Source organism: Ictidomys tridecemlineatus, chromosome 10, assembly GCF_052094955.1.
Source record: "Ictidomys tridecemlineatus isolate mIctTri1 chromosome 10, mIctTri1.hap1, whole genome shotgun sequence".
NCBI classification, from domain to species: Eukaryota; Metazoa; Chordata; class Mammalia; order Rodentia; family Sciuridae; genus Ictidomys; species Ictidomys tridecemlineatus.
In genome coordinates, this window is record NC_135486.1 from 127,887,555 (window position 1) to 127,899,288 (window position 11,734).

Genomic DNA, 11,734 nt, shown 5'->3' on the forward strand with positions numbered 1-11,734 from the left:
ACGAGGACAGTCAGGCTTTTCGTTTCTCCTTGAGTCACTCTGGGGACTTGGTGTCTTTCTAGGGATTTTTTTTCCATGTCACCTAGATTTTCTAACTTTTTTTTTTTTTTTTTTGGCATACAACGGTTCACAGAGTCTCCTGATGACTATGGTCTTAAAATGTTCTTTAGTATTGGTAGTAGCACCACCTCTTACATCCCTGATTTTAATACTTTGTACCTTCTCTTCTTTGTGGCCAACCTCCCTAGGAGGTGGTCAGTTTTATGAACCTTTGCAAGAACCAATTTTTTTTTCTTTCTTTTTTTTGGTACTGGGGATTGAACTCAGAGGTGCTTAACCACTGAGCCACCTACCTAGCTCTTTTTATTTTATTATATATATTTAATATATATATATATAATTTTTTGTAGTTGCAGATGGACAGCATGCCTTTATTTTATTTGTTCATTTTTATGTGGTTCTGAGGATGGAACCCAGTGCCTCACGTGTGCTAGACAAGTGCTCTACCTCTGAGCTACAGCCCCAGCCCTCTTTTTATTTTTTATTTAAAGACAGTGTCTCACTAAGTCGCTGAGGCTGGCTTTGAACTGGTAACCCTCCTGCCTCAGCCTCCCACAGCTGCTGGGATGACAGGCGCGTGCCACAGCACCTGGCCCTACCTTTGCTATTGTTGATTCCTCTGAGGATTTTCTAGCCTCGACTTCTTCTCTCTCCACTCTAATATTTATTGCTTCCTTCCTTCTCCTCATATTGGATTTAGTTTGCTTTTCTTTTTCTAGTTAATGTGAAAGGCTAAGTAATTGGTTTGGCATCTTTCTTCTTCTTTTTTTTTTTTTTTAAATCTGGGCATTGCAATATGAATTTGCCTCTAAGAAATGCTTTAGCTGCATCTCATAACTTTGGGTAGTGCTTTTGCTGTGCTTTTGCTTTCAATCCTCTCAAAATATTTCCTAAAATTGTTACAATTTCTTCTCAGATCCATTGATTATTTCAGGATGAATTGCTTAATTTCAACATATTTGTGAATTCCCAAACTGCCTTCCATTAGCGATTTCTAATTTTATTTCACCATGGATAGACAATATACTTTGTGTTCGTTTCAGTATATATATTTTGGTACTGGGGATTGAACTCAGGAGCACTCCATTGCTGAGCCCCATCCTCAGTCCTATTTTGTATTTTATTTAGAGACAGAGTCTCACTGAGTTGCTTAGGGCCTCCTTATTGCTGAGGCTGGCTTTGAACAAGCGATCCTCCTGCCTCAGCCTCCCGAGCCTCTGGGATGACAGGCAAGTGCACCATCTCGCCCAGCCTCGGTCATTTTAAATTCATCGAGACTTGGAGAATATTCCCTGTGCCCACAGAAGAAGGCATATTTGGTTGGGTGGACTATTTCTCTGTTATGTCTGTTATGTGACAGATAGAAACATAGATGAGAGACAGACAGACAGACAGACAGAGACAGAATAGTCAGAGGAACCAGGTCATTGGGTCCCAGGGCATCCCCTGAGCCTCTGCATTCAGCCACACCCCACACCAGTCCACAGGTCGAGGGTTCCCTTGGAGGAGCCGATCAACCCTCTTTTTGCTTAAATAAATTTGAGTTGGCGCCCAGCCCTTTCTAGTCTGGACTGTGACTTTCAGACAGCACGGAGCCCAGGAGCCCGAGATGGAGCACCCGCCCTGGAAGGTTCTTTGGGAAGGGACTTAGTTGGACTGGAGAGCACTTACTGGCCACCACACCATGTCCCCTCCAGCCAGGAAGTAGCCCTTCACCGTGTCTCTTTTGGTCTTCACCGTGGACTGAAACAGAGAGGAGTGGGGGGGACTGTTAGCAATTCCCGGCATCCCCCACGGGGACGGCCCCCCTGGAATCCAGCAGGCCAGACCTGGGGACCTCACTGGAGCGTTAGACCCCTGGTCTGGCGACGATGGCCCATCGGGGTGGCATTCACCGAGTGCTCTCCCTGTCCCGTGCTGAGCATAATTTAGGCCTCAGCTCATTTTGCTCCTTACCAACTCCTGGAGGTGGGTGCCACCAGGACCATCGGACAGAGGGAAAGACTGAGTGAGGCTCAAGTCCTGCCCAGTCATGCTGCTGTAACAAAATGCCAGAGACGAGGTAACTTATAGACACCAGAAACTTGTGCCTTGTAGTTCTGGAGGTTGGGAGGTTCAAGATCAAGGTGCCCACGGGTTCGGTGTCTGGTGAGGCCCCGTAACTCATAGACGGAGCCTCCTCTGTGACCTCACAGAGCCTGTGAGTGGGACGGGGACCTCGTTCCCCTGATGTTCTTATGAAGCCTCTGATCCCATTGATGAAGTTTCTACCCTCCTCCTCTTTACAGTGTCACATTGGCCATCAGGTTTCAGCATGGATTTCAGAGACAGGAAAAGGGTTCATCTCTAAGGGTGTGCAGACTCCTTCATTATGAGATGAGTGCATATTAACCATGCATGGAGATACTATTTCCCTCTGTCAGTTGGACTGCACCTGGTGGGTGAGGACATGATAAAACAGGCTTTGTGGTACCTGTGTGCGGACGGGTGATGTATGCTAATCGGACACAAATTAGCATAACTGCAAATGCCTGTCTCCTTCAGTCTGAGAATCCTATTTGAGGAGATTGATCCTACATCATGTCTACACTCCAAAATCATGAGTGCATAAGGTTTGTGCATTGTAACCTGGACAGTAAGAGGTGAGAGAAAACCCAACTGTCCCTCAGCAGGAAGTCGGTTAAGTAAAGGACAATAGGGTCATCTCATGCTGTTCAGGGTTTAGGATGAGGAAGCCAAGCCTGTGATCCTAGGGGCTCTGGAGGCCGAGGCAGGAGGATCTCGAGCTCCAAGCCAGCCTCGGCACTTAGCAAGACCCTGTCTCTAAATAAGATATTAAAAAAAAAGGGTCAGGGTTGTGGCTCAGTGGTCAAGTGTCCCTGGGTTCATTCCCTTGTACCAAAATAAATAAATAAATTAATTAATTGAACAAAATAGAATAAAGATAATTAGGAAGGTTTGAGGTACTGATATGAAGAGGCAGTGTCGTAAGTAAAAACAACAAGGTACAGAAAGCTACTTCCCGTTTAAGAAAGAGGGCAATAAACATATTAATACTGGCTTTGATTTGCATAAAGAAACTGGAAGAATCCACGAATACCGAGTGATTACAAGCCAGTAATGGCAGCTTCCTCTGCGGGAAGAGGCACAGTGAGACTTTATACTGTAGGTCCTGAGCTGTTTTTATTTTGAGCCACTCTTGCCTTTAAACAAAAAAAAATCCCTTTAGATTGCTGGGTGTGGTGGCGCACACCTGTGATCCCAGCAACTCAGGAGGCTGAGGCAGGAGGATCTGGGGTTCAAGGTCAGCCTCAGCCGTTTAGTGAGACTCTGCCTCAGGAGACGGGGTGGGGGATATAACTCACCTCCCTGGGTTCTCTCCCTAGTACTTCAGACAAAACCAACAAACAAAAGCTTTTAGATTAAAATAAAAAGAACACAGGCTTCAAAATAAGGTGGATAGGAATTCCAACTCCAGCTCTTCCAACTTACTAACAGAATGAAGAACTTAAATTCTTTGAGACTCAGTTTCTTTGTCTGCTGAATGGGCACAGTGTCTTCTGAGAGGCCCTGGGCAAATTGCCTGAGATGCCACGAGGGGAAACGCTTAACCAGCTCCAGGCACAGCCAACGCCCAAGGTGCTCTTGAAATGTTAGAGGAAGACCTTGGGCTGGTTTCTTCCTCTCCGGACGTCCATCTCCCAAATCACGGGGTTCACGCGGGGCTTCAGGCCGGGGGTCCCCTTCTTCCTCCCTCCCCAGGGCCTGGCTTACCCAGAGTCCCACGGCCAGGACGAAAATGAAGTAAAGCACCAGCACCGCGATGTCTCCAGGCTCCAGGCTCTTCTGGGGAAAAGCGTCCAGGGGATCCGACTGCGGAGGCCGCGGGCTGCTGGGGCCGCTCTCCATGGTCCTGAACCAGCCCTCTCCACCCTGCGAAGGGCAGATGCGTCAGACCCCAGATTCCCTTTCTAGGCTGCCTCTGGGGCCATCTGAGGAGTAAGATCCACACGGAGGGATGTGCGCTGGAGGAAGGTCCTTACGTCCATCCATCCACCCATCCATCCACCCGTCCATCCACTCGTCCATCCTCTTGTCCATCTGCTCATCCATCCATTCATGCATCCATTCATCCATCTGTTTGTCCATCCACTCATCCATCCACTTGACCATCCACTTGTCCATCCACTCGTCCATCCATTCATCCATCTGTACGTCCATCCACTCATCTATCCACTCATCTATCCACTCATCTATCCATTCATCCATCCACTCATCCATCCACTCATCCATCCAATCATCCATCCACTTGTCCATCTGTTCTTCCATCCACTCATCCTTCCACTCATCCATCCATTCATCCATCCATTTACCATCCATTTGTCCATCCATTCATTCATCCATTTGTCCATCTGTTTGTCCATCACTCATCCATCCACTCATCCTTCCATTCATCCATCCAATCATCCATCTGTTTGTCCATCTGTTCATCCACCCACTTGTCCATCCATCATCTATCCACTCGTCCATCCAATCATCCATCCACTTGTCCATCTGTTCTTCCATCCACTCATACTTCCACTCATCCATCCATTCATCCATCCATTTACCATCCATTTGTCCATCCACTCATCCATCCATTTGTCCATCTGTTTGTCCATCACTCATCCATCCACTCATCCTTCCATTCACCCATCCAATCATCCATCTGTCCATCCGTTCATCCACCCACTTTTCCATCCATCATCTATCCACTCGTCCATCCATTCATCCATCCATTCATCCATCCACTCATCCACCCACACGTCCACCCACACCCACTTGTCCATCCATCATTCATCCATCATCCATCCACTCATCCATCCAACCATCTACCCATCATCTATTCATTTGCTCAACAAATATTTTGATGAAGTCACCTCAAATCCTCAGGTTTTTTTTTTTAACCAATTCAGCCACACACTTTGCAAAATATAAAGAATCAACAACTTAAGCAGAGCAGCGGGCTTCAGCATCCTCTCCCACCTCGTAAGCACATGTCCCAGGAGGAGACGCCAGTCAGTTCCCTTGTGCAGGGCACCTCACAGCTGGGTGAGGTCTGAGCCACTGATTTTGTCCGAGGCTCAGTCAGACACCACGACCTTCTTCTAACGCTGGATATGCTCATACAATGGCATACATGTAGCACACATCTATGTAGCACCTACTGTATGCCAGGCATCACTCTTAGTGATTACGAACCTGCAGAGTGGATGCTATTATCATCCTCATTGTTTAGATGTGAAAGTTAAGTCACAGAGAAGTTAAGTCACTTGTCCACAGAAATACAGCTCAAGGGGTGGAGCTGGGATTTGAAGCAAACACTCTTGCTCTAGAATCCAGGCTTTCGACCTGTTTCCCAGCCGACTGCACTTTCATGGATAATTTAAGGGATTCCAGTGACAAGCAGGTTAACAGACCCAAAGATGTTGACATCTAATCCCCAGAACCTGAGAACATGTTCTTAAATGACTAAGGAAGATTCCGTTTGCAGGTAGAATTAAGGTTGCAAGTCAGTTGACCTTAAATATAGGGAGATGCCTGGGGGTAGAGGACCTTAAAGTAGGGACCTCTCTGGATGATGTGGGTGGGCCTGTGTCACTCACAAGGGGAGGCAGAACCAGAAGAGAAACCAAACAGGTGACGGTGGGAGGGGGAGTTGGGTGGACCGTGCTGGCTTTGCCAAAGGGGGAAGGGACCCTGCCTACAGGATTCGGATAAAGCAAAGGGATGGACTCTCCCCTGGACCTTCTAGAAGGAATTCAGCCCTGCTCATACCCTGATGTTGGCTCACGAGACCCATTTAGAACTTTGGAACTGTCAGATGCGCAACTCACGTTGTCTTAGCCACAAAATCTGCGACCGCTCACTCCAGCAACAACCCCACGAATAGTTTAAAAATAATTATCAAGACTCTTCTTTACCCTCAGGGCCCTAGAGAAACTAGTGGATGTACCAGGTATTTCCCATTTGCAAGAGACGCTTCGCGATTTTTAAATATTACCAAGATCAAGCAATCGTCATGGCAGAACACGCGTTTCAGAGAGTCCTCTGAAAAATATTCAGGGCCGCGCTGTGAACCAGCTCACCCGGCGTGTCTTGCCCACATGAATGTCTCCTGGGGATATGAACGCCTGGGGGTCTTTGCTGTCCAGGGCGGTCCTGTGCGTTCAAGGTGTCTCACCTCTCTGACCTCCACCTGCTGACTGCCGACGACACTCCCACATCATGAGGACAAAATGCTCCCATGGATTGTAAGACGTGTCCTGAAGGCCAGCAGCACCCAACTACCCACCTCTGCCCTCGGCTGACCTGGCAACACCGTGGAAGAGGTGGTAATAAGGAAGTGGTGGGGGCTGGGGCGTAGCTCAGGGGCAGAACAGGTACCTGGCCTGTAGGAGGGCCTGGGTTTCAGCCCCAGCGCTGCCAAAAATATATAAGGAAATGGGGAGAGGTGAGATCAGGTGGGGGCGGAGTCGAGAGGACAGGTGTGGCTGGGTGCAGAAGGTTGTGCAGGAAGGTTATTGTGAAGAGGGGTTAGGGGCTGTCTTCATTGGTTCCTGCTGCTATTAACAAAACGCCTTGGCCTGGGTGGTTCACAAACTACAGAACTGGGTCGGGTGTGGTGGCGCGCACCTGTCCTCCCAGCAGCTTGGGAGGCTGAGGCAGGAGGATCTCGAGGTCAAAGCCAGCCTCAGCAACTCAGCGGGGGCCCTAAGCAACTCAGAGAGACCCTGTCTCTAAATAAAATATAAAAAAAGGGCCGGGGATGGGGCTCAGATGGAGTGCCCCTGGGTTCAATCCCTGGTACAAACAAACAAGCAAAAACCAGAAGTGGGTGGCCCACAGCCCTGGAGGCCTGGGAGTTGAAGATCAAGGCACCAAGAGATGCAGCGGGCAAAGCCCCGATGCTCATAAATGATACTTCTCTGTGGCCTCCGTGGGGGACCGCTCTCGTAGAGGCTGACAGGAGGAGGCTGCATGTTCCCTTGGAGATGCTGCCCTGTGGGGCCCTCAGTATCTGTTAGGTCCTGTCTTGAGCCCAGCGTGACCTTGAACTTCTGGATGGGGCCACGGCACCTGCATGATCTCTTATCTCTTATGATGCAGGATTAAAGAGCAGAAGCCAAAGCTCCAACCCAGCCGCCGTCACCTGGGTCTCAGTGGGTCTCGGTTTAGGATCAATGGCAGCTGCTGCAGACCCCCTCTAGGACCATGCAGAGACCTCGGGTCTTGCGGGGGGGTGGGGGGGGAAAGGTGGGGAGGGAAGGATGGAGCTGGAGACCCCTTCACTGGGGTGAAGTTTCCTAAAGTAGGTTCTAGTGCTGAAAGGCGGGTTCTGGAGGCTTGGAGGGGGAGAGGGGGCGAGATGCCCTTGAGGGTATCTCTAAGGGGAAAGCCCTCCTCGGGTTATGCCGGCTTTGGAAGTGAGGAAGTTGTGGCTCAGAGAGGTTTAGGGATACATCCAAAGTCACACAGCGGATGAGCGGTGGAGTGAGACTCAAATCCAGATCTTTCTGACTTCAGAGCCTGCGTCGTTCTCCAACATCTCCACCTGCTGCTTCCAAAGCAGGGGACTTTGGGGAAAATGAGGACAGGAAGCAGCTCAGGGTTGCAGAAGGAGCCAGCCCTCCCTGTCCCCAGCCCCGCCCCCACGCCCCTTGCAGCCCTCGGCCCGCCAGGCACGGAGCGCGGTGGGAGCGGCTCGCTGCACATAAACAAGTTATTCATCACCGCTTTGGGGCCCGGGGGAGGCTGGCACCGCTTCTGAGCCTTCCTGGGTCCAGGGAGGTGGGGCCCTGCCAGGGTGTGCAGGGGCCCGGCTGCATCTTCACGGCGGGAACAGGAGCATCCGTGGACCAGAGGCGCCTGGTTCTGCTGCCTCTGCCCTGGCCCCCAGGCGATCCCTGCTGCGCCCCTTCCTTATCCAGCACCCCAGGGGTAGGGCAAGGACCGGCCATGAGCTTGGGGCCACAGGCTCCCTCTGTGTCACCCTGGCCTGCTGCACCTCCAGTGAGCTGGCTTCCGGGCTGATTTTTGTCACAGCAAACTCCAGAGGTAGGATTTGAACCCAGGTCCGGCGTGGCAGCTCATCATGGCCTGGCTGCCTCTTTTCCCCTCCTCGGCCACGTTTCTCCTTCATTCTTTCCTTCCCCCTGTCTCTGTTCCTTCTCCACAAACATTTGTTAGGCTCTCTGCCAGGCCTGGGAAACTCAAAGGAACATTTATTCAGCACTAGCTGTTTGCCAGGCTCAGTGCTAGGCCCTGGAGACTCATTGGAATGAACACTCATTGGGCACCAGTTGTGTGCCAGACTCCGTGCTAAGCCCTGGAGACGGAGTAGGGCAAACAATTATTAGGCCTCAGCTGTGTCTCAGGGTCTGTTAGGTCGGTCAGTGGAACAAGCATTTATTAGGCACCAGCTGTGTGCTCGGCATGGCGGATAAAACAGGGAGAAAGGCAGCCCCGCCCCCATCCTCAGGGGTTTTCACTCCAACCCCTTGCAGCGTGGTGTGTCCCCAGGACCAGGGGGTGAAATGACCCCAAGCACCTTTCGCACCTTGTCCCAGAATTCTTTGCAGCCTCTGGAGGGCCATGCTCCTCCTGCGGGGGGACCCTGCCAGTTCATTCCTGAAGGGTGGGTTAAGGGCAGCCTGGGTTCTGACAAAGGCTTTCTTTGCAGTGGGTGGCCCTGCCCTTGAGGTCGCCTGCTGGCCCGAGCACAAAAGGGAAGCTCAGTCCGGCGGGCGCAGCTCACAGCCCTTCCTTTTGACCTTCTGTGTAATGTGCTGTGGTCGATGTGAAAATTTTCCACACCAGGGAGCAAGGGGAAGAGAAATCAGGAAACAGGTTCCCAGGCCATGGGGCACAGGCAGGGGGGGGGCTGCATCTCCTGTCTCGGGTCCCCGGGTGTGCGCCCACTGTGGGGGGTACCTGCACCTCCAATAACTTCTGCGCCTCTGACGCATCTCACAATGAATGAAAGGGCAATGAAACAGAGAGCAATGCTGGCGGCCGGCTGTGTGCGCGGAGACACAGACACAGAACAGTACCACTTGTCAGGGTCGGGCATGTTGGCCAGTGAGGATCCATCACTTCAGAGGGAATGGCAGGAGGTGGACAGGGAGGGGGAGAGGGAGAGGAAACGGAAATTCTCTGCCTTAACCAACCACGACAGAGTTGCGCTCTCCCTGCAGATTTTAATTATGGGGAAAGGACGGCCCAGGAAATAGATGGGATAAAGTGTAAAAGCTTTAGAACTTCACTACCCCAGCTCAACTCCCAGCTCCACTTCCTCTGAGCTCTGTGACCTCGAGACTCAGTTTCCCCATCTGTAAAGCGGGAATCAACCAGACACAGGCCACGGGTCTGTTAAACGCACTGGGCATAGTCCCTGGTGCTAGGTAATAAGGAACGGGATACTTGATCTGTCCCCGTCCGTGGCCTTTGTGGTCAGCCAGACCCTGGCCACTCATTGCAGCTCTCCGAAGAGCTCGGGTCTCTGATAAACCCCACTGATCAGGGGAGTCAAAGAACAGGCCACTGGTAATGACCGAACTGGGCTCCAACCCAGGTTTAACTCGGAGCTCCTAACCACCCTGGGGCACTCAGTCCTTGAGCCCCAGCCCCAGCCCTATTTTGTATTTATTTAGAGACAGGGTCTCACGGAATTGCTCAGCACCTCGCTTTGGCTGAGGCTGGCTTTGAACTCGCCATCCTCCTGCCTCAGCCTCCTGAGCCGCTGGGGGATGGCAGGTAGCCCTCACCTTGACTTCTATTGCCCCCGTCCAAGCTCCATCACTTCTGTCTCGCCTACCGCCAGGACCTCTTCCCACCTCGGGCCACCTCTGCTCCCCTTTAACCCACACCCCCTGTGGAAGCTGCAGAGATCTTTGAACGTAAACCAGGTCAATTATTTGCTGGCTCCAATGGTCTCTGCGCCCACAGAGGTGTTTGCTCTGTCCCTGTCCCAGCCTCGGGGGCACACCGTCCTTCCTGGAAGGCAATTTCTGGCCTCAGGGACCTCATCCTTCTGTTCCCTCTGCCTGGGACGCCCTTCCCTGTTCTCTCTGCTTGACAAACTCCTCCTTGTCCCTGAGACACCAGCCTCCTGTGCCCATCTCCCAGACAGCCTCCTCTCGGGCCCCAGTGGAAGCTGGATCCTTGAGTCGCCTGCTTTGGTGGCAGACTTGACTTCTCAGGAGCCCCTCACTCCCACTCATCCCCACTCCTCTACGTTCCAAGGAGGCAGGGAGTGTCGCCGTGTGTGTGTGCGTGTGTGTGTGTGTGTGTGCGTGTGTGTGTGTGTGCGTGCGTGCGTGTGTGTGTGTGCGTGCGTGCGTGTGTGTGTGTGCGTGCGTGCGTGTGTGTGTGTGTGCGTGTGTGTGCGCGCGCGTGTGTATGGTTCATGTGGGTCGATTCTTCCTCCTTCTCTCTCTGGGTCCACACCTGTAGGCTGGGCCTGGCTGAGGCTCACATTCTCATTTGACAGATAAGGGCCGAAAGTCCCCAAAGTCCCGGAACTGACTGTGCTATGACCCTCACCAGGTGCCATCCGCTGCCCAAACCCACCCGCTGAGCCCCCAGTCCCCCAGCCACGCTGCTGGCCTGTGCTGGACAAGCTTTCTCTGCAGAGGGGGGCTGCGGCCCCCAGGGTTCCCAGCTAGAACCCCCTCTGCCTGGGCTGTCCCCTGCCCCAGACGGTCCTGCGCTCAGAGCGTGCAGGGGTCTGCTGCAGGGAGCAGGGCATCTTACCTGATTCCAGGTGCAGGCTCAGCTGTAGGGGGCTTCGGAGGCCGAAGGAGGCGCAGATGGACGTAAGAAGAGTGGCCCCTGGTCTCCCGTCCCCTTGCAGCAGAGAGCGTCAGAGGACAGCAGTGACCCCCTGTTCCTGGGCGGCTGCTGCTCAGAGAATCTCCCCAGAGGTCAAACTCCAAACTCCAACCTCAGCTGCAGCGAGGATTGAAGGGAGTGTGAATGATCTCCGGAACCCTTGAACCCTGAGCAGGCCCCTGCGGGAAGGTGGCCTGCCCTGGGCTCTGCCTCCACCACCAGGGACCTCACCTGGCAGGGGGCCCATGGACGGGAGGGGTGTGCGAGACTCTGGAGCCAGGGACACAGTCCTGCCTCACCACCCACTCTTCCTCGGTCCCGCCTCCAGGCTGGGGGAGGGCAGGCTTGGGACGGCAGGAGGAGGGGGAGGAGAGATGCTGGTGGGGGCGGGGGCGGGGTGGCAGGGGACAAAGGGAAAGTGCCCAGGAGGGACTTCTGCATCCCTGACAGCAGTGGCCTCAGCGGCCACAGGAATGACACGGGATTGTTCAGCCCTTTCTGCACCAAGGTAGGGCAGTGAGACGGCATCAATCAATTTAAAATGCGGGGCGCCCCCAGCATTTTAAATTAGTGACTAGCATCTGCGGACGAAGAGACTTGAAACGCAATTCCGAATTGCCCACATTTCTTGAACCATCTGAAAATCTGGCCAGACCCGGCCCCCATCACCCCTGGGCAGCTGCTGTCTGGAATCGAGTCCTGGCCACTCCCTCTTGCTCCATCACTTGGCCTGCCTGGACCCGGGGGGTCCTCTGTGCTTCCCCGTGTCCGGGCACAGATGAGCCCAGAACAACAGGAGAAG

General features: G+C 52.8%; 1 protein-coding gene across 2 annotated transcripts in view; it reads right to left on the reverse strand.

Moving 5' to 3' along the window:
- The window catches only part of Slc5a11 (solute carrier family 5 member 11), a 46,014-nt gene extending 34,795 nt beyond the window's left edge, over positions 1–11,219 (reverse strand). The window contains exons 1-3 of one of the 2 annotated variants that reach the window (XM_040277045.2): positions 10,855–11,219; positions 3,835–3,993; positions 1,732–1,803 (exon numbers count right to left, since the gene is read on the reverse strand). In XM_040277045.2, the coding sequence (XP_040132979.2) occupies positions 1,732–1,803; positions 3,835–3,969 (207 nt within the window). In that variant the 5' untranslated portion in view covers positions 3,970–3,993; positions 10,855–11,219. The remainder of the gene's footprint in view (positions 1–1,731; positions 1,804–3,834; positions 3,994–10,854) is intronic. The other variant, XM_078024185.1, reaches the window with a different exon arrangement.
- Positions 11,220–11,734: the final 515 nt, after the last annotated feature.